The sequence below is a fragment of the Microchirus variegatus genome (assembly GCF_963457635.1).
Source record: "Microchirus variegatus genome assembly, chromosome: 11".
In the NCBI taxonomy this organism is placed as follows: Eukaryota; Metazoa; Chordata; class Actinopteri; order Pleuronectiformes; family Soleidae; genus Microchirus; species Microchirus variegatus.
The window spans coordinates 610,263-632,324 of NC_139812.1; the positions used below are offsets into that span (position 1 = coordinate 610,263).

The following is a 22,062-nucleotide window of genomic DNA, read 5'->3' on the forward strand; positions in this document are numbered from 1 at the left end:
AATACACTGTGAGAATGATCATCTATCCATTTTCTACCGCTTTATCCTCCACATGAATTAAAAGGTATTATTACTTTTGTCATGAGACGTAAAAAACATGCCAGTGTACTATACTGTGTGCTTTACAATTGTACTGTATATATAATTAATTGGAAATGTGTCTCAACACTTAAGCTGCAAACAATGTAAACTGTCCATTTAATGAAGTGGCAGGCAGCTGTGGAATCACATCCAAGGCTCCCATGTTTGGTTAGGACAGTACAAAGATTCAGACTCCTGGTAGCCTACTGTAGCATGTGTAGTCACAGATTCAGATTCATGGTTTTATTGTAGAACACAATTCCATCCATTATCTACTGAGGGTCGCGGGGGGTGCTGTGCCTATCTCAGCTGACAGAGGGCGATAGGCGGGGTACACCCTGGACAGCTCGCCAGTAGAACACAATTAATTATTATTAACACATCCACAATTACAGGCGTGACTCACCATAGCGAGGACATTGAGGAACTCACGGGTGTCAAAGTGAAGGAGCGTACGGATAAATGGGAAAACCTCCTCCTCCTCTGACGAGTCAGCTGAGTGGAGACGGATCAGGAACTCAAACACCTGACGCACACATACGAGAACACCTTCAGTGAGGAATACTGAAATACGAGGTCGATTCCCATCAACCTGTTTTATTCATTTGTTCAATGTTTCAAATTTGTTTTACATAATGTCACACAATATTAGTCTAAGATGCAAATATTATGACAATAATAGCTGTCTTCATATCCTTCTGTGGTGATCTAGACTTGACATGATCCACCTACTGATAATCTTGGTAAACTAACTGACTAACTAACATATACATTTCCTACACACCTGGTTCTTGACTTGACCCACAAGGTCTTCAGGAATGTCACCCAGTGGATATGCCCTTCCTGCAAGGCAACAGCTATGTACACGCACACGCACACACACACACACACACACACACAAAAATAAAATAAAATATAAAAAATATAAATATACAATAAAATTCAATTAATCAAATTTAAAAAATTAAGCTTTTTACCAAGCAGACAAAGGCCAAAACATTCAGAATGATTTTTTTTTTATATATAAACTGATTATGAGAAGAGTAAGGAGAGTGGTAGAAATGGACAAAGACAAATTAAGATTGTTGTATTCAAAAGTGAGCAGAAAAATACTCTGACAAAACTACATTTTAAATTATTGAACATTTTGGATGGAAATCACTGATTCCACTTAAGCCTCACTTAAGCCTTAAGTAATGAAATATACTTGATGGCAAGTGTGTGTGAATTTACCTTATGTAAACCAGAAGTTTGTTTCCCATCACCACTTCCTCATCTGTCCACAGAGGAAAGATGTTCAGTGTAAGAGTCGCATGTTCGTCCAACTTGGACACTTTAGCAAGAGCTATGTTACAATAGCTGTGTTAAGGTTGAACAGTCTTACCTGTTAGGCTCCTCCCCTCCCCGAGCGGTGGTCCAATCACTGCAAACAGTTTCTGAACATAAACACAAACGGGTATGTATGAAAAACAAAAGTTGCAGTTGCCTTTTATAACCCTGTGCCTATTGTCATGTAATTAAATGCACAGTGACTTATCAATCAATGTTTTCACTGAGATTAAAAACCTCTTTTGCAAGAGTGTCCTGGTCAAGACAAGCAGTAGTATGTACATGTATATACTGTAGGTTTTAGACAAGACAAGCTTACAACCATTCAAACAAGAACTTACCTCCATAGGTGTGACGTAGTCATTCATGCCACTGGTGAAAACGTACATCATTGCATCATAGAGCTGGTTCTCCCAACAGACACGGACAACCTTTAAAAACAGAGAGAGACTCACTGCTTGTTGTATATGCTAGTGTTAGATGGTCTGACTTGTCGGCTCACAGATCCAAACACTTACATACTGTATTTTACTTTATACAGTAAGTCCATCTTGAATCTGCTGCCATCATATCTTCAGGCCTACGTCCAACAGTTTCAAAGGTCCGTGCTGAATTACATACTGAATTTTGTGTAGGCATTCTAATTGGAACACTGCATTGATTTCCATTCATTTGGACAGCCCAAACAAACACTTAACCATAACAAGTTGATATGTGACCCTAATCTTAGCCAAAGCTGTTTTACACAGTTTACACAGAGCTGAAAGGACATTTTGAGAGAGATGAGATTTGAGAGAAAATGAAATAATAGTAATCTTAGTTATGTAAATTACTCTAGCGCTTACACGCCAGTGTAAAATTAAGTGGAAGTCTTGTATAACAGTAATTTGACATGTATTATATTGAGAAAGTATTATACGGCTCCCTGCTGACTAAGCCAGGATGAAGTAGTAGTAGTAGAAGTAGTAGTAGCATAGGTTAAGGCTCACTTTCTCAGATATCCTGGACATCCTTGGTTACCTCTGCCAGCACTATTGATACTGTTGCTCCATTAAAAATGATGTGCCTTGACACACACACATACATACATACATACACACCTGCTGTATGTCCAGACTGGTGATGTCCAGATGGACGATGCATCTCTCCAAACTGTCCATCATACCGTTTCCATGGTAATGAGCAAGGAGGTCCTTCATGATGGGGGTGGTGAGGTGACCGAGGCGTTCGGTGATGATGTACGCCTCCAGACACTCCAGGAAAACTCCCTTAGCAACCGAGTTCTCCAGCAGCCGAGAATACAGCTGGTTAAACAGCAGGTCGCTGTGTAGATGTTCATACGTTACACACAGAGACAGATATAAAGACAATCTATTTACTGTGTTAGAAGTATTCTGTGAGGTTATATTGGCCTCAGTTTATCCTTCATAGCAGACTGAACAAACATTGATATATTGATGATATCTGACCAAGAATAGAAGAAATGTTTCATCACAATGGCAAGTCGATGCGCAACAATTACTGTCATTTATATTTTTCTTCGTACTGTAGAAGTAAACAATTTAGAACAATAGAAAAAGTCTAAGGATGCAACAGTTATTTTCATTACCAATTATTATGTTGATTATTCAATTGCGTCATCTTTTGGTCCATGAAATGTCAGAAGAAAGAAATATTTAAGAGGCTGATTGATTTCTATTAAACAAACACTAAAATAAACTGACTGATTATCAAAGTAGTTTGATTATCAGTCAAAATGAAAACTGATGTATAATAAGGCTAACTGACCTATGCCAGATCCTAAAGTTAATTTAGAAAAAATCCAAGGAGTGGACTGATACACCAATTTTTATCACAGTATGTATAATTTCAATACTTACACTTACACTAAACTATGAAGATTTGCACCCGGATCAGTAAATGACATTAACTAGATACACATATACACTGGTTTACACCTGAAACATGTGGTTTAGGGCGTCAGTTAGACTTTAGCCCAGAAGTCAAGGTGAACATTTTTGCCAAATTTAAAGAAGGTCCCTAATTCTTGAGAGATTATGATTACAAGAATGTGACTTATGGGTTAGACAAACGAATGGTTGGACAAACCAAAAAAAAGAAAAGACCACTGAAAGGCCATACACAAATGAATCAATACTATTTTTAAGGCAGAGCAGCTGATCCTGAGAGCAGAAGACAATTTTTTTTTATCAATATCAGTCTGTAATTTGCCACGAGGAAGACAATCAAATGTTCAGTATACTGTGTACTTACGCTCTCTGTAGCAGCAGGCAGTAATCCACCAGGACCGGAACTACATCCTGAAGAAGCCAACAGAGACAGGGAGATGACATAGTAGAAAAGCCCCCCTGACTGAGATTATCTCATTTTTATTTACATGTACTTTGCACACTGCAACATTCAAACAACAACAGAATGTTAACTATTGTTTATTTATTGTATATTTTTACTTAATGTATTCAGTCCTTGCACATTTTTATTGTATACAATTCTTATTCTTCTCTATACTCTTAGTATATTTCTTTTTTAGAAGACAGAGAAGCTGTAACCAAAGCTTTATCGCTCCAAGGATTAATAAAGTATTTCTGATTGTGATGGTGTTACTGTGGTGAAGCCACAGCAGTCAGGATGTGTTCTTACGTGGAAATGTTGCTCCATGACTTGGATTTTGCCATGTTCTGGACACTTCTTCAAAGCATGTTCAGTAAACTGGCAGAGGATCTCGACCATCTACACACAGTGAGCAGCAACAAGTCAGAGCACACGATACAGTGAAATACAGAGACAGAAGAGCGATTATGGTCTTACCTTGTCAGCTACCATTCCCTTCCTTTTTACTGGATCCCCAAACAAGCCTGAAATAAACGCAGCGTTTGTTATCCTCACATCATCATCACCCTCTATTCAAGTCACTTTTAAGTAAATGCAGAGATTTGAACTATGGTTTATTGTTTAGTTGATGAGGGCTTTATATTGTTAATCCACCAACAAGGTACTGTATAGTTCATATTGATGAGGTTCACATCTGTCGGAATCACAATTTAAAAAAAAAACAAACAAAAAAAAAACCTACCATTAAAGTCACCATAGGTTTTCTATGGGCACACCCTCATCACGTCAAAGCAGAAAATATTTTTTTCAAGATCTAAATCAGCAATTTTCATATTGAATACTATGAAAAATTTAGTGGAAAGAAAGATTTTTAGGTGTGATAAACTTAGAACACTTATTTTACATATTTAATTTTTAGAGGAAGATAAAGCAGATTATAATTATCATTATTATGAGATAACAAGCATTAATTTCAGGAATTTTTATGGAAAGCATTGATATATGCACAGTTGTAGTCAATATAAGTGAACTGAACATTCTTCATGCTCCTCAATGTACTTGCAAAAGTATGTGTGTGTAATGAATGAATAATTACTGAAAATTATATGTAATAATAACACAACAAAACTCTGTCATGTCATAAATCAAGACCCTGTCAATTACATCGGTCTGTTACTAAGTCTTATACACTGGCTGATATAATATAACATAGTTACACAGTGGATGAAATCATTACTTCACCCCACAGAGTAGGAGTGAAGTATTGTTTTTAGTGGCTCTGTGTGTGTGTTTGTTTGTTTGTTTGTTTGTTTGTGCTTCCACACTTGCCAATATGACCAACAAAGCCTGATATTTGATTACACCTCCCCAGAAATATCATGTACTCCCTAGCTTGCTGGAGAAAATGTGGAACATGTATATGGACTTCACAATGGACGAAGAAAGAGAGGATACACTCCCTGTATGTTGACATTCATATTATGTTTGTTTTCTTCTTTATTTTTGTTTTTGCTTCATCCAGGTGAACTTTCTGTATAAAGCAATTGATACACATGATATTGTGTGTCACTGAATGAAAATTAAAAGTAAATAATAAGAAGAGGGGTTTAAATGAATGGGGTAAAATGTGTTATTAAAAACAATTGCAGACCCTACCTTTAATGGAAATTAAATATACGTACATTAATCAGAGTAATGGACATAACCTGTCTGTCTGTTTGTTTGTGCTTCCAGACTTGCATGTGCACTTGCCAATATGACCAACAGAGGCCACCAGAGGCTTGTTGCGTGAATTGGGTGAAGTGTGTCATCTCTGATTGCCTGTTTTTTTCTGTTATCTCGTGTCACTGCCATGTTTCACATTTATCTGCCTTTCGTTGCTTCTTGGCACAGGAAGCACATAGATGAAGTCACCTGTATGTGACACACTATCTCTTTATCAGTAGCTCATATAACCACACTTACAAAAAAAACGTGAGCTACCCCTTTAACATAGGTCCTTGGTACATTGTGGATCTTGAAGCTGTGATGAAGCTGATAACTACATTTTTCGGTCAGCGGTGCGTGACGTGTGTTTTACTTACCGACCACAGCCTTAGCTGTTCCCTCATGGAAGGACCAGGCCAAAGACAGCGCCTCCACAAAATGCTCCTGTTTGAGCAGGCAGTCAATACGCTGGACACACACACACACAGAGACAGGGAGGAGGAACATGACATCACAGGAGCAACTCTTTAGCCATTTAGTAGTTTGATTCATTTTATATGGCTTAATATACTATATGTTGTATCATTTAATCTAACCTAACATAACCTAATCTAACGGAATCTAACCTCAAGTAAATTGCTTTATAAGTGTAGTATTTCATTGTATTTTCTTATTTCATTTTATTTTATTGCCTATTTTACTGTTTTATTTATATCTGTATCTTAGCTCTTGTTTCCTCATGCTGTATTTATATTCTACTTTGCAAGGAGCATCTGGAACAAAACAATTTTCCCCCGGAGATTAATAAAGTATCTAACAAATCAAATTGAATCGTACCTAAACCAGCCTTATCTAATCTACTCTAGAGTCTCTAGACTCTTTTTTGAGTGGCTTGTTTAATGTTCACTGCTGGTAGCCATGTTTTAACTGATTGTTAAACATGGCTGGAGACGACTTGTCTCGGGCTGGTTCTTGGTGCAGGGGGTGTGTACAGCACAGTCACTTCTGACTATGTTTCTTTTCCAAAAAAGAAAACTAATCACTTTGATGTAAAGCCTTCTTATTGATCAGTAGTATGTGGGGAAAAGCTCAAGTCTTAACACACATACCTCTCTCCAGTTGCGTAGAGTCATAATGTGAGCTGACTGCAAGACAAGAGAAGATCACAGGGTTAAAGACCTCTTTCTTCTCTGGAGAGAAACATCAACATCTTCTGCGTAAACACTGTCAAATGCTAACAAACATAACTATATGTATTTCTGGAAGAGATACTGTACAGTATAGTAATCTGGTTGTAGGGTTCGTCTTCAGGTCAAACACACTGTGTTGAAACTGTAACTGGTATAAATGTAATCATACCAACAACAATACATTTCGACAGTTTACTTTCTGCATTTAGCATAAATGTTATTTACTCAAAAGCAAATTTTTTTTTTTTTACTAAGTGATACATTAGCGTTAATGTTAATTAAATTCAAAGCTGGAATTGTCACGACTGCTGGACCCCTGAATGAGTTCTGCTTTATTTGTACTTTTAGTTTTCATGTTTACTTTCATTATCCTGCTCCTAGAGTTTAGCTCTTATTATTATTATTGTTATCAGGAGAGGAAGAAAAAGAGAGGCAGGACATGTATTCTGTGCTTCTGTGATATCAGTATGGCAGTGAGTGGGCATACTTAGATACTTAATAATTAGCATGAATACAAAAAATATAGCCTGCTCTGTCTTGTTGGACAAACCACAACATTAGTTAAGTGCGGTCATTGAGAGTCGTGAGCTGGGAGTTGTTTATCCCGAGGCATGTAACACGACCCACTGGTGAGCAGGTTATGAATAAGACTGACTTTATCAAGACTTTATCCAAGATTGGCCATGTTTACCAGCATAAAGACAACCAATGTGTTTCGTATTTCTTTTTCAGATAAGTTTACTAGTGAGAACCTACCAGCAACAGACTGGTTGTGGAACTATTTTGTTGGTGGACCATATACTAACTGCTAACCTGTGAAGTAAATTTTCAAGTGCAATAGCAATAGAACACTCAACATCGTGCTAGTATTATTATCCAGTGTAAACTGAGCACATGCAGGCGGCAGATGGACTGTAAAAAAAACAAAAAAACAAAACCTTAGTGCCTAAATAGACAATCTGTCCCGCGTAGCTTGAGACTGACTGGTAGCAGGCCTTCTCTCCAACTAAAGCCTGAAAAACACACACAGACAGAATTAAATTAAACAGCGGAAAGCAATGCATAAATGGACATTTGAAGCTATCAAATAAAGAGAGACATAAACAGGTCTTAGTGGTTGAGCCAAATGTTTGTGGGGAAAAGTGGATGTGACAGGGAGAAGTGCTAGATGATCAAATTCTGCCAACTGTCACTACAGCAAACATTTGTATTATTCCATCATATCCATATAAAACATCAGATTCTCACTCATGAAAATCCTCATTGTTCAAAACAGATTTCTGACCCTCGCCACCGACCCAGTTTCCCTCTCACCAGAGCCTGCGAGACGTTTCCACCTGTAGCCAGTGATTTAAAATGTCGGCTGTTGTAGACCAGCTGCACCTGCTCCAGGTCCAGAGTCTCCAGAACCTCCTGACTGGGTCGGTCCACCACATGAAGCTTTTCATGGCTGTCCACCAGGACCAGAGTACGACTGTTGATCCACTGCAGAGACAGAGACAAAAGGTGCGCAGTGGCCTCTATAATTCTCAAATAAAAGTTGGCACAACCAGGAATCTTTCAAGAGCTAGAGCCACTGAGCAAGCAAAGGGCCTTAGTGAGAGAGGTGACCAAGAACCCAATGGTCACTCTGACTGAGCTCCAGAGATCCTGTGTATAGATTGGACAAAGTTCCAGAATGACAACCATCACTGCATCCTAGAGCTGCAGCTAACGATTATATTCATAGTCGATTAATCATTGAGTATTTTCTCGATTAATCCAGTAATCGTTTGGTCCACAAAATGTCAGAGAAGGTAGAAAAACATTGATCAGCGTTTGTCAAACCTGGAAATGATGATGTTCTAAAATGTCCTGTTTTGTCGAAGAAAACAAGAAAATATTCACATTTAAGAAGCTAAAACGATCAGAAATCTTGTTTTAATAATGGAAAAAAAACTCAAACCAAGAAAACGATTATCAAAATAGTTGATGATTCATTTCGTAATTGATTAATAATCAATTATTCGAGTAATTGTTTCAGCTCTACTGCAGCCCTCCACCAATCTGAGCTTTATGGTAGATTGGTTAGACTGATTACTTTATACTAACTGTGATATTTATGTATCTTCTTGATAAACGATTGTAGGGGGGTCTGAATACTTTCTGAAGCCACTGTATATTACACATTATATTGTAGAGCACTGTTGCCAGTCCACATCCTGGTTCAGGCCTTTCTGTGTGGACTGCGTTTCCTCCTCCAGCACACAAACATGCAGAGGTATGGTTACTCTGTGATGGCCCTGTGAAAAACTGGTGACCCCGCCTTTCTCCTTATGTCAGCTCGAACTGGCTCCAGCTCCCCCACGACCCTCATGTAGCATACAAAGCAGTAAACAATGAATGAATGAATGAATGAATGAATGAAAGCATGTGGAAATGTCCAAGTCACCATCACATTTACATTTAAGCATTTAGCAAATGCTTTTATCCAAAGCGACTTACAAAAGAGGAATTAGCTACATTAGAATTAGTCTTGGAAAGAACTCCACGAGATAGGAACAGTGGACTGATAGAGGGTTAGAGTGCTGAGGTGGATCCAAGTGCAGAAGGAGAAAATATAACAGTACATGGCTTCATTTTCAATCTGAAAATGATGTTGTGTGAACTGGTCTTTATGTTCTTACATTGAGGCTAATGATGTCACAGCTGAGGTGGAGTTGTCTTTGTTTGATGACATGGATCGTCCCCGTCTCCTCCTTCTTAACCTGAGTGAACAGTGGTGCAGAGAAGATTTGAGCACACTCATGATTTCCAAGCAAACATTCAAATATTATTCTTCATACTAGTAAATTATTATTACAAATTATTATTAATCCCTCTATCATTTCATTGTTAATATAATTTGTGTTGTTGTTGTTATTAACATTTTTGCATTGGTCCAGGAAAATGTACCATAATCACATGACAAATAATATTGCAGTGCAATCATTAAAGGTCCAGTGTGTAAAATTCACATGAAATGATTTTCATTTGGAAAATGAAGATGAAGTCATTAAACTTAACCTTTATTAGTAATAACCTGATTGTTGGAATGGCTGTTTTACATCACCTCAGAACACCAGCTAATCGTTTTATGTGCCTGTTCTCTTATATTTTCTAATCCAAACACCCCTGAAGTTGGCACTCTACACACTGGTGCCCTCAGTAAGTAACCTGCCATGTCTGAAGCCAGTCAAACGAACTGTTGGATGTTGCAGTTATGTGATTAACAGACAGAGGCTTTCCTTACATTGAGACATAACATAGATACAGACAGACAGCTCTCCAGAGGCCACCATTGTGGACCACCATGTTTTTACAGTAGCCCACAATGGACAAACTAAAACTTCTATTGAGTTCTGCTGCTAACTGAAGGCTACACACGTCATCCACAAACTTGGTGAGGGAGATAGAGCTGCAACATGCAACTTCACCAGTGAACATTGATACATTTTACACACTGTAAAGATAAAATATGTCTTTGACCCCAACTGAAAATACACTGCAGTTCATAGAAAGGAATTGACATTAGGAAGAAGTAGAGTAGCTACCAGCAGGAAGTGGACTGCATCTCCTTTGCAAAAAGCCAGGATTGGGTTAACGGTCTTCTGAACTGGAACAAACTGCCAGGCGAGTTGAGGGACACTGGATGGATCAGACTGGACAAACAGGAAATCTTTATTAACCACATATTCATAACAAAATGCTTATTGTTGTTCAGGACGGAAACATTTGTGAGTTCTCCTCAACAATGGAGTACAACTTAACTTTTTTTTTTGTTTAACTTAACTTACTAACACTAAAGCTTATACTTGTACTTTAGCATATTTTTTACTTATTTCTGCCACAAAGAACTAATAGTATATATTGATCCAAGTACAGAATGAGGTCAAGACATTGTCTCGTGCTCATATTTAATTTAGCAGAATAAAAATGTTTTTCACTACACACATTTGCTTTGAGGCATTACCCCTGTTATAAACGTACATGTTCAAGATCATATAGAGCTGGAGTTTAGCTTAGTTCTAATTTAGTTTAATTTTGGTTCCAAAAATGTGCACTTTTCTTTTACCTTTTTTCACACTTTAGTTCAAAAGTTGGAGACACTATTTTGTTTACATTTTTACAAGCAAGTACAAGCGAGAAAGATCTCTAAGATCTCTTCAATTGGAACAGCAGTGTACTTCCTTATTGTGGACATGGCAGTGTACATTTAACCTGTCACTCCTTTGAGTAAAACCACATTTTAATGAAGTGAAATCAATTAACGTTTTTTTGATTCATTCACACCAAGCTGAAGTGTAGTGGAAAAACTGCTGACCTTGCTGTAAGGAAAGGTCATCCAGACTTTAAGGGAGGGCTTCAGTCCAATGACCAGAATCTGGAGAAAGAAACATTATTCCATTATTCAATTTTAAGGTGACAACATGTTGTATGGTATTGTTAGGTTAGGTTAAGGTTAGGCCAGTAGAAGTTATGAATGTAAGTCAATGTAATATCTGCTGAAGTAATAGAAACTAGACCGTTTGTGTGTGCTCTTGGTGAAGACCAAAAAACATGTCAACCATAGACATTCAGACATTCTTTAGCATGTGGGTTATAATTATGTTTAGGTGAAGGGTTACACATTTAGTTGTGATGATTAAGGTTAGGGTAAGGGTCAAGGGAATGCAAACTGATTGTTCTCAGTAAATATGCTGCACTAAAATGTGTGTGTGTGTGTGTGTGTACTTTGGTGAGAGAGGCCATAGCCAGCAGAGAGTAGTGTGTGATGGGATGGTCTCTGAAGTCTGGAGGAGCACGCAGAGGTTCAATACAGCAAACTTCTCCTTTAGAGCCACTGAAGAGACAGCGGGAGTCACAGGAGCGCATTCCCATCACCCTCCTGCAAACAACATTAACATACAGTTTGATGATGAACATGATATTATTATTATTTGCTGCCTGACCTCGCTTCACAAACAGCTAATTGTCTGTGCTGGTGAACGGTCTGGCTGCAACATTGTTCTGAAATAAGAAAAATTCTCTAGCTATTTTGCTTCTGGCTTCATTGGGTTTTTTCTAGTGTATAAAATAGCACTGAACTCAGGACTGAGCATAAAGTAAAGCTGAAAAATGTGTCCTTTTCATGAAATTTGAACTACGTTATAAGCACATCACAAAGGCTCAAAGTTAAAGGTCCAGCGTGACACATTTAGGAGAGACTTACGACTGATATAGCATATTTTTAAAAGTCTATAATCACAATAAAATAATTATGCAATTAATAAAAATGTCAGATGTTAGATTTACATTGGAAGTTGGAAAAGGTGGTCACGTCACCCTTTCACCACATTCCAGTTGAGAAGTTGGAAAAAAAACATGGATGCAAACAGATCTCGGGCTAGCCAGTGTTAGCAATAAACAATAGCAATAAATACCACGTCTGACTCTACATGGTATTTTGCGCGTACAAATGAATACAGTCAAACATATATAGTTTATATAGCGCTTTTCTCGTCTTGATGACCACTCAAAGCTGCTTTACACTATTCAGTTTTACCTTCAAGTTGAAAGACACATATGGGTTTTGATTACTTTTTTTACCTGAAGGCCAGCTCAAACACTGATCCTCCACTGTCATTGCACACTGCAAGAGTTGGATCATCTGTGAACTAGAAAAGAAAGTAAAAATTAGCTGCAACATATCAATTACCAACACTTGTATATTTGTGTATGTGTGTACCTTCATGTGCAGTATAGCTGTCCCTGGAGGGTGGGCATCTGTGATAGTTCTCAGAAGTTTCCCATTGGCCAGATCCCACATTGTGATCTAATTACGCAGAAAGAGAGACTAGCAATTCAGAATTTAAACTAGAAGGTCAGAATTTAAAGGAGACGTTCAGAATTTTAAACTAGAAATCAATCAATCTTTATTTGTATAGCCCACAGTTTACAAAACATAGTTTGTCTCTCAGGGTTGGTAACATCCTCTGTCCTTAGACCTTCCAAATGAAATGACTCTAAAATATTATGGGATGAATGCTTCTTGTCCCTGTCCACCCCTGCTCTGCTGCTGTATACACACAAACACTCCATCAATCAGATCTAATAGTTTTGATTGAAAGAGCCTATTTTCAGATGAAGGATTCCATTCTACAGGGGTGTGATTGGCAAAGGACAAAAAAAAGGAAAGTGCACCTACCATGACGCAATACATTTAATAACCAAAACATGCAAACATTGCAAAACAGACCTAAATAAATAAAGGTACATTTAATAGATAATTAATAAAGTGCACGTAGATGGTTGGACACAGTTTACTCATTTATTATCAAGGGGGTAGACGACAGGATTTATTAGCCTACTCGTCAAAACGAAATGAAAATGGGAACTCCACTACATCGCTATTACATTTAGGCCTAGGCTATGTCATCCCATTTTGTGCTTCAACTAAGAAAGATAAAGTTTGCCCCACAAGTCCAATATTCTTAGAACACGTCAGTTAAAATAACGGACTATGCTGCGAGAGAAACGAAGACTTGTGGCAGAGGCACTAAAACCTGACCTGTGCAGCCCCTCAAAACAAAAAATCTGCAGACCTGCATATGATATGCATGGATATGCATTATAAGAGACAGGGTTAGGGTTTTTTTTTTATATATATAAATCATCACTCCTCTGATTGAGGGATTGTGTCCGACTTCACTGTACCTGTCCTTTGGCAAACCCGCACAAAAGTCGTGAACAATCGTGGTTGATGCTGAGGGCGGAGACGGCTCCAAACTCTGCCCCAGTCGTCTTGGTGCCCAGACAGAGCCGCAGGGCCTGGTTGGTATCTGGAGGGATGTGAATAGGATATTTAACTGCTGCACATGTGAAGGGTGAAAGTGAGTGTTCAAAAATAGACTTTGGTTTTCAAAGAATGCGTTTTCAAGGGATAAAATATAAAACAAGTGCATCATTACTAGCAGAGACACAAGATACTTGCAGCAAATGAGAACCTGCAAACAAAACATCTAATGAAACCACAAAGCATGCACCAAAGAAGCTCAGCCAAAACAAAAGACACATGAGCAGGGACATGTCAGAGCCAAAACATTCCTACCTTTTCCTGCACACACACCATCACCATGTCAGCAGTGTAAAGAGACATGGGTCAGCACTGCTCAAACTCCAGGTACAAACCACTCAGTCTTAAAGCTCCAGTGTAGTGATGGGAAAATGGACAGTAATATTATGATGGTGACTTAACTTATTGTAAGTGCTTTCCAACATAAACATAAAGAAATATGTATCCTTTCTGCCACCATTAGGACAGACAGGCCACGTCTGTTTTAAGTTTAAGAATCTAAAACCATTATATTCAATTTTGGTTTATTGTGAATGGAAATTATATTGTCCTGTGTGGGGAGGGTTTATAAGCAGAACTTGAACATACTACCCAGAAGTATGTTTGTTCCTATAATTCTAAATGTGTATAATCACAGACATTTTTTTTTGTAGCCTTAGAACCATGGTTCTCAACCTGGGGTCTAAGGCCCTCTGTGGGCTTCTCTGTCTCCAAGCGGGCTCTCCATATCCAACGCAGCCTGGATCATTTTTTCGATTAGGTACTTTATCCGAGTAATGATACATCCGAGTAATGATCTTTCTGACCAGGATCAAGAACAGTTGTGACCACTGGGATCCGAGGGAAGGTCACGGGAAGGTCACGGTGAGTTCATAATCAGCACTGTATGCAGTCAAGTTTCGCTTTTGTGCAAAGAGACGTTCCAACATTTAATAGGTGCTGTTCCACCATGTTGGAACATGATCTTGGACAGACTTTAAACGGTAATAGACAGGCGCGTGCTGGCCACAGTTTTTGCATGTGTCATCATAAGTTCACAATGTCCTGTTTCGGTGTTAAAAGCTGCTATATTTCGGCGGCCAAAATTTCAGTGCATCTCAACTCAAAATAACTCAAACCCCAAATGAAAACAATTTTTGGGTCCACCTTTAAATGTATTATGCTGCAGTATTTATTACAGTCTAAGGTTTAAAATAATAAAATGGATACATTTACATCACTACACTTAGAATTTAATGTATTTCAAAATAAACTGTAATTCATAGCTAGCTTGACTATACTTTCCAAAAGGGATCTACATTATTGAAACTACTGTTGAGTAGAACAGTAACTTTTGTATAACATTGATTTCATTTGTGTATCACTATCACTCAACCCTCATTCTCTTTTGTGTCACATGAACACAGCACACTGATAGGCCCTGACCCAACTGACTTCACACCCTGTTCAAATAATGGACTATCACATTCTGAAAGGTTCAAACCAGAATAAAAGCATGATGTAATCACTATTATCCAATTGTGCCAATGTTATGCGAGGTCCAGGAACAGAGGTAAGCAGGGAGCTGATATCAGAATGATAAGGAGGGAGGCAACTGGTGCCTACAGGTCTTGATTACTTGTGTCAATAAAAAGCAAGTGTTTAAGAAGGTGATTTCACCTAATTCTACCTGAGACCTGGAGCGACAGTCTGTCTGCTAATACAGCTGCTTCTGCGGAGCATAAAACGGTAAGACATATTATTTAAGTTCTGTGACTATGAGACAGGACATCAGTGTTTCCAGCTCAACTTAAGCATAACGCTACCACTTTTTGAATCACTATTTTTCATCAGTTTACTGTTTATAGATTTCACTGTAGTCATGTGTGATTGAGTAACATTTAGGGCCTGATTAACTAAAGCTTTGCGCATGCAAAAACGTGCGCAAACTGGATGGTATACGCAAATTTGTGTTGATGCTGATCTACCAACAGGGCGAAACAAGGATTGTCTTAACCACTTTTGCACTTGTAGTCAATTGAGGCTGCAATCCAAGTAGGTCACCCGCAAAACGCAAACCAGCAGCAGGCGCAGTCTTTAAGCTTCCGCGGTGCTTTCTATTTGGGATCTTAGTAAATCGGGCCCTTAGACTTTTACCTAAGTTGGATATTTGCTTCAAAATTCAAGTTTTTTTCCCCATCACATGTGACATAATTAAGTGTCAGTGAAATAGTTTTTGTCATAACAGTTGCTACTTTTCAAACAAAGTCAAACAAGAAAAAAGCAAAACAATAAAGACTACTATTTATTACTACCACTACTAACACCCAGTCATGGCCTATACTGCTTAATAGTTTTACAGTGGTGTGCTTTTATAACCCACATTTAACATGAATTAGAGAATGAAGGCTTACACAGCCTTGGCTCTGTTGGGAATTGACAAAAACTAACAAAGAATTTCAGACAAGGTGGGACTGAAGATTAAGTCTCGACTTGCCATTAATGCCCAAAAAAAGAGAAGAACTGCTATTAAAAATGTGCATCTTTTGTAACATTATAACATTTTGTAACTTTTTGTTGTAATCCAAGTTGTTGGTTTTGCAAGATTAGTAACATTTGTTTATCTATGCACATATGGAAATGGAAGCTAGAAGCAGTAACATCAAATATCTAATAGCTGGGATTTTGCTTTTATTGGACAGGACAGAGTAGCAGTTGCTTGAAAGGCAGACGAGAGAGGAGGCACCATGGGTAAAACTGAACCCAGGTAGTTGCAATGGGCCCTTTGTCCCACAAAGTGCCAGTTCAAGGGGGTAGTTGGTAGCTGCTAGTGTTAGAGTGTTCATAACACTCAGTACAGTAGGATGGAATAAACACTCAACGGGACTCAACAGGAAATCACTGACAACATGAGGAGGCTCTAACTGCTTTAAACTAAAATATAATAATGTTACATTGGTTCTGTGTTAACTATCAAGGCAAACAGCCTGATGTGGATCGAGCATGGCTCTCTTTTTAGTTACAACATTATTCATGGATGAGAAGATGCACTCATTGATGCACACAGATATCCCTGACACACACACATATTTAAGAGCCAGCTTATAGAGAGCTGCAGTTTCTTGTGGACACAGTTACTGTTATGTGCTACGGTAGAGCACTCTCTGCTGGATTCCTAGGGGTACTTCATTAAATGGTCTGAGACGGCAACATGTATTTCAAAGAGGTCAATACAGCTCGATTGTGGTCTTTAAACCCCACTTTCGATATCATATTGCATTTCTAATAAAAAAGAGTCAACACACACTCAGGCTTTGGATATATCATACACTAGTTACTTACAAACACCTATACTGTCATAGCTCACTAGATGACAGTATAGGTGTTTGTAAGTAACTAGTGTATGATATATCCAGAGTCAGCCCACTGAAGAATCACTGGTAACCACAGTAAAACAAGTCAAAGTTCCGTGTCCCGTTTGACTCGGTGGCCTGAAACTTTTCTCTCTTGTCTAGTTCTCAGCAGTCCTGCTCCTCTTTCTCTCCCTCTGTCACCACTCATCACCTCATCACAATGCCTCATCGTCACTGTGCTGTGGAGATCAACAATAACTCCACCTGCTACACTCTGGCCAACCCAAGGTAATTTGTTTCTCTTGTATTGTCTTAACATGAAAATACATTTTCAAAATGTGCACAAAGCAGGTCTGATATGTGGTGATAGTTCTGGTGGGTCGGAAAGATGCACACACATTTTTATTTTTATTGATAATATAATGTTATAATGATTTATTATGTACTGTAGCCACATTTTAATGAAGAAAAAGAAGTCAAATGGATAATTCAGGTTTTTAAAGTGTGGTGCAGATAATTGCTGAGCTGAGATCCAGTCTAAGACAGTCAGGCTTGCTAATCCAGCAGGATGTCCTGCTGGATTAGCAAGCCTGACTATTATAGCTACTTAACTAAAGGCTAACCTAATAAAATCTATGATAGCTTAAGCATACATTACCTCAAATATGTTTTCTGATTTAATTTCACTGTTAGACAACCTTTTTCAGACATAGAATTTGTGTAACTCACTCACTCTCTCACACCAAAGTCCATAAAGTTTTTTCATTCATTCATTCACCTTATTCACTCTATTGTCTAACTATTTTAAATCTCTTTGGGTATTGAAAGCTGCTTTATTTACTCTTATTTCAGTACCCTATTTGTAATGTGTTATTGTTTTTATTTTAATTTTGTTGACCTATAAATTGTGTTGCTACCATGGTGTCTCTGTTATGTGCACGTCTCCGTGGGGAGGTTGTTATGTCTTAAACATTATATACTATGTTGTGTCTCTGTGTTCAGGATCTTCACTGAGCATGGTCACTGTGAGGTCCCCCTGCCACCAATGGTGGGTCCCTGCTCAAACGCCAGTGGACTGTTCAACAAGACCACTGCCGCTGCCACTGGTGCCGTTGGCATGTTCACCTACGACCTCTTCAACCCCGACCTGAACGACTACAGCCACATTGTGGCCATCATGTACTCTGTGCCCTTTGACCGTACCATCTACTCCAACTGGTTTGCAGTGGGCATCTTCAACAGAGACAACAACTGCGACTACAATCTGTACAACGTCATGTATAATGGGAGTGAAAACAATTTTGTGAGAGCCAAAGCGGATGGTTCCTGTATTTCTTATGAAGGTGATTATGTCATTGTCAGTGCTTCCATGTCAGACTTAGGTGAAGCAGTAATGAAGGTGGATATTTGTGATACTGGTATTTACTGAGTCACAAAGAGGAAGCTCTGCCGGCTGTCATGTACATGTAAGACATAGGAGACACAGTGAGAAGATAAGTTGAAGTAGTGGTCATTCATCTCAAAATATGAGTGTACACTGAATACTGCTGTGATTTTGAAATAAAAACTGTTATGTGTCCTCCTTGAATTTGTCCATGTGCAGATTGAATGAATCCGTATATTGGAGCTTACCCAGATTTAACGTGGCTGATTACAATTTCAGTGTCTTCTCATTTATGCTGGATGCCCTTCCTGGCACAAACCTCCAATTTATCCAGGCCTTGGGCCGGCATTAGGAGTTCACTAGATGTGGCTTCTCCCGTGGGTGGGATCAATTTAAAGTGTCCATTTAACCAAAAACCCTTGCAGAGGGGTACCCAGCCATTGACCTGACAGAGACTCAAACCAGCAACCTATAACCCGGTTTAGAAAAAACTAATGCTAACTTAGAGCTGATGTTTGTCAGCTGTGAACAGCATCATTTCACATGTAATAAATAACACAGATCTCAGAGCTGCTTTTATGTTTTGATTTCAATCAAACACTAGAAGATCTTGCTGGTAAACATCCCAGCTATACTATAACGCTATCACATTTTTACAAGTGTTAAAGTGACAGTTTAAAACCACGGTTGCATTAGATATTGATGCATACTCAGAGCTGCCTGTGCTGTACCTGCACCCAGCACCTAAAAAACACTAAAAAATACGACTTGATTAACATGGAAAAACAAAAGACTCACCTACTAATTTTACACCTGCACAAGTCTATGCTATTCTAATATGTTTGCTGCTTTATTTAACCGTCAGACAGCCTTTTTAAACGGAAAACTTACGTTTATGTAATATTGTAAACCAATCAATTCCCTGTCCATAGTGAAAACCTGTGTTTTTACTCACGCGGATCAACACAGAGTTGTTGATCCACTGCTGCCTCCATCAGTAAGTGTAAATATGGTATTTTTGGACTTATTTTAAGTGCTTTGTTTGGATTTACCTAAGTGTTTGGATTTACCTACAGTAAGTAACACAAACTCACCAGACGTGGCACCAGTAGACCAACAGCTCCTGTGTCTCTGCACTCCCTGATTTTCTCTATGGACTTTGGTGCAAAAGAGTGAGTGTTTTACAAAGCAACACAAACTTTCTTCTGATGCCAATGCCATATATTTTATTAAGGGATTTTGTATATGGTTGAGTGACAAATATAATATAAAATATTTTTTCTTGGTTTCTTCACTGGCAAGCATGTTTTCACTGAGAACATGCCTTCCTGGTTCTCGGTGCAGTCGGTGAGCACACCTCATACAACCATACTGTAAAAAATCACTTGAATGAAAAGTGACTTTTAACTACGCTTAGGCCAGAGTTTTTATGTTTTATTTACATTCTGAAAACCTCTATTTGGAACATGCCATATCCGTCGCTGTTTATAGAGGGTTGTTCATTTATTACTCACCAAAGACCAAAGCCAGACCATGAGAAGTCCCCACAGCAATCACACCCGACACCGTCTGAACACAAGGAGAACACAGTTTGACCAGAGGAAGCTTCACACAGACAAAATAAAACAAAAAAAACATATGCACCCACACTACAAAACACAAACCTGTGTAACATTATGGAAAAATACTGGATAACTAAATTTTTACAGTGACAATTATCTCAATATGATGGTTTGTGGTAAACTATGATATAACAATGTATACACTCTCACACTCCTTTCCTGCAAAAATATGTAACATTGTTTCATAACTGAATAAATGAATACTCACTATGGCAGTCGGCAGCCCAGCATCCACTTTGTCCTGTGTAAAAGATGAAAGTTCTTGTATTATATAATAATGATAATAATAATCTTTATTTCTCTAGCATTTGACTCGTAACAGGACATGATGACATGCACACAGACACGTCATCATGTCATGTTACAAAATGTGTCACAATTAAAAGTAATAAAATAATAAAAACATTTCAACATGAGTGAGACCAACCAAAAAAAAGAGGGTTAAATCGATAAATCCATAGATATCCATATCCAACAGAACAATATCATTGTTTTAAGTTTTCATTTAAAAGGTAACTAACATGGCTGTATTATAAAATCTGGATAGAGGACCAGCCATAGCTGAGCTGCCTTGGCGAAGGTCTGCGCTCTCCGAGTGCTTTTCTAGTTAAGTTTGTGAACACCTTATTTATGTTTACTTAGCAGCTAGGTGTATTCTCTATACCATTCTGCCAATTCCTACACTGGATGTAATTGTGTTTTAATTTCTCAGTTTTATACTACTTCATCAACACCATAAAGAGTGAAGTGGAACTTGTCTGCCTGGTTTGTTGGAGGAGGGTCACTAACTGTCGATCCTGGCAAGATGCTGGGGCTAGAATGCAGGACAACAAGATACCCATATACACTGGTTTACATCTGAAAACAGTGGTTTAGAGCTTTAAGGCACCAACTTTGTTTATCGATACAGTCATTGATACAAAAGTATAATCCTAGATGTGGCTTCTCCCGTGGGTGGGATCAATTTAAAGTGTCCATTTAACCAAAAACCCTTGCAGAGGGGTACCCAGCCATTGACCTGGCAGAGACTCAAACCAGAAACCTATAACTCTGACAAAACATTCCCACATAATTATAACAGATTCTGTGACTATCTGTGTCTCTCTTTCCAAGTGGGTGTGTGTGTGTGTGTCTGTCTCTCACAGCAGCAGAGACGATCTGTGCAGAAATTCCCTTCAGCAGACTGTGTCGAAGAACAGATCCATGCACTGTGGTGTTCAGGTCCACTGTCCTCCTTTTTCTGGACACACACACACACACACACACACACACACACACACAGGGAAAAAAGACAGTTTCTGCTTTATAACCTTTATAGCTGTATGCAAAGACAACACAGTAGGTATCTCTTAAGTTACTGTAAGTGTGCATGACCTTTTCTGGCATAAACACTGACCCTGTCAGGACCAGTAGTCCTCATGGAGACCAAAACCGGGTCCAAATGGTAAATGGTCTGTATTTATATAGCACTTTTCTAGTCTTGATGACCACTCAAAGCTGCTCTACAATAGAGTTTTACCAATACCATACCCATTCACACACTGCCAGGAGCAATGTGGGGTTAAGTGCTTTGTTTAGGCTTTTCAAATAAATGAATGTCAATGAAGTGTCCTCAGAAGATTAGCTACACAAACCCGTGCGTTTTGTGTGTGTCGATTTCATACCGTTTAAGATGGGCGGGGTCTCCGCTGTCCGAGCTGGCCAGAGAGGATGTGTCACAAGAGTGAGCGTCCATGTTGTCTGCACTCAGTACACACGTGTCCTCCAGCACAAACGGTTCCTCCTCATCGTCCAGCTGAGGACAGACAACAACAAAACAAACGTACTTCAGCCACAAGGATATCATCTTATTATCTGTTTATTATTAGGATATTGATGGGCGTTTACAAGTGCAAACAGCCCTAAATGTGCGTCACACCGTGTGATAACAAAGAGAGACCCCAATCAGCCACATGTGGAACAAAAGCATCATTACAGGGGTACAATTTCAAGAACCAGTTTCTCAACCTGGTTAAAACAACTTTGTAACGACGTTACACTTGCACAGGAAAATGTACTTCACCTCATTGAGGATGCTCTCCAGCGTGGGAGGTGTGTCCACTTGAGGAATGTCAAACTCCTTATCATCAATCTGAGAACAGAGGTGAACGGAAACTGAGAGTTAGAAAGCCTCTTGATGACCACAAGCTGTTTCACACTACAGTTTTGCCAT

General features: G+C 38.7%; 2 protein-coding genes across 2 annotated transcripts in view; one reads left to right on the top strand and one right to left on the bottom strand.

The window, feature by feature from the left end:
• Window positions 1-22,062, bottom strand: part of vps8 (VPS8 subunit of CORVET complex) — a 38,188-nt gene that overhangs the window by 14,877 nt on the left and 1,249 nt on the right. The window contains exons 2-26 of the mRNA XM_083897642.1: window positions 21,913-21,981; window positions 21,515-21,645; window positions 20,994-21,090; window positions 20,059-20,091; window positions 19,743-19,797; window positions 13,374-13,498; window positions 12,406-12,492; window positions 12,267-12,334; window positions 11,412-11,565; window positions 11,002-11,061; window positions 10,232-10,339; window positions 9,326-9,406; window positions 7,974-8,144; window positions 7,598-7,672; window positions 6,579-6,614; window positions 5,847-5,937; window positions 4,240-4,286; window positions 4,072-4,161; window positions 3,685-3,731; window positions 2,511-2,733; window positions 1,752-1,841; window positions 1,466-1,517; window positions 1,315-1,357; window positions 866-938; window positions 488-607 (exon numbers count right to left, since the gene is read on the bottom strand). Coding sequence (XP_083753768.1) covers window positions 488-607; window positions 866-938; window positions 1,315-1,357; window positions 1,466-1,517; window positions 1,752-1,841; window positions 2,511-2,733; window positions 3,685-3,731; window positions 4,072-4,161; window positions 4,240-4,286; window positions 5,847-5,937; window positions 6,579-6,614; window positions 7,598-7,672; window positions 7,974-8,144; window positions 9,326-9,406; window positions 10,232-10,339; window positions 11,002-11,061; window positions 11,412-11,565; window positions 12,267-12,334; window positions 12,406-12,492; window positions 13,374-13,498; window positions 19,743-19,797; window positions 20,059-20,091; window positions 20,994-21,090; window positions 21,515-21,645; window positions 21,913-21,981 — 2,226 coding nt within the window. The remainder of the gene's footprint in view (window positions 1-487; window positions 608-865; window positions 939-1,314; window positions 1,358-1,465; window positions 1,518-1,751; window positions 1,842-2,510; window positions 2,734-3,684; window positions 3,732-4,071; window positions 4,162-4,239; window positions 4,287-5,846; window positions 5,938-6,578; window positions 6,615-7,597; window positions 7,673-7,973; window positions 8,145-9,325; window positions 9,407-10,231; window positions 10,340-11,001; window positions 11,062-11,411; window positions 11,566-12,266; window positions 12,335-12,405; window positions 12,493-13,373; window positions 13,499-19,742; window positions 19,798-20,058; window positions 20,092-20,993; window positions 21,091-21,514; window positions 21,646-21,912; window positions 21,982-22,062) is intronic.
• LOC310934033 (DELTA-sagatoxin-Srs1a-like) lies at window positions 17,065-18,273 on the top strand (the record flags this gene model as incomplete). Its single annotated transcript, XM_083897649.1, has 2 exons — window positions 17,065-17,132; window positions 17,847-18,273. 2 exons carry the CDS (start codon window positions 17,065-17,067, stop codon window positions 18,271-18,273), a joined length of 495 nt encoding a protein of 164 aa, XP_083753775.1.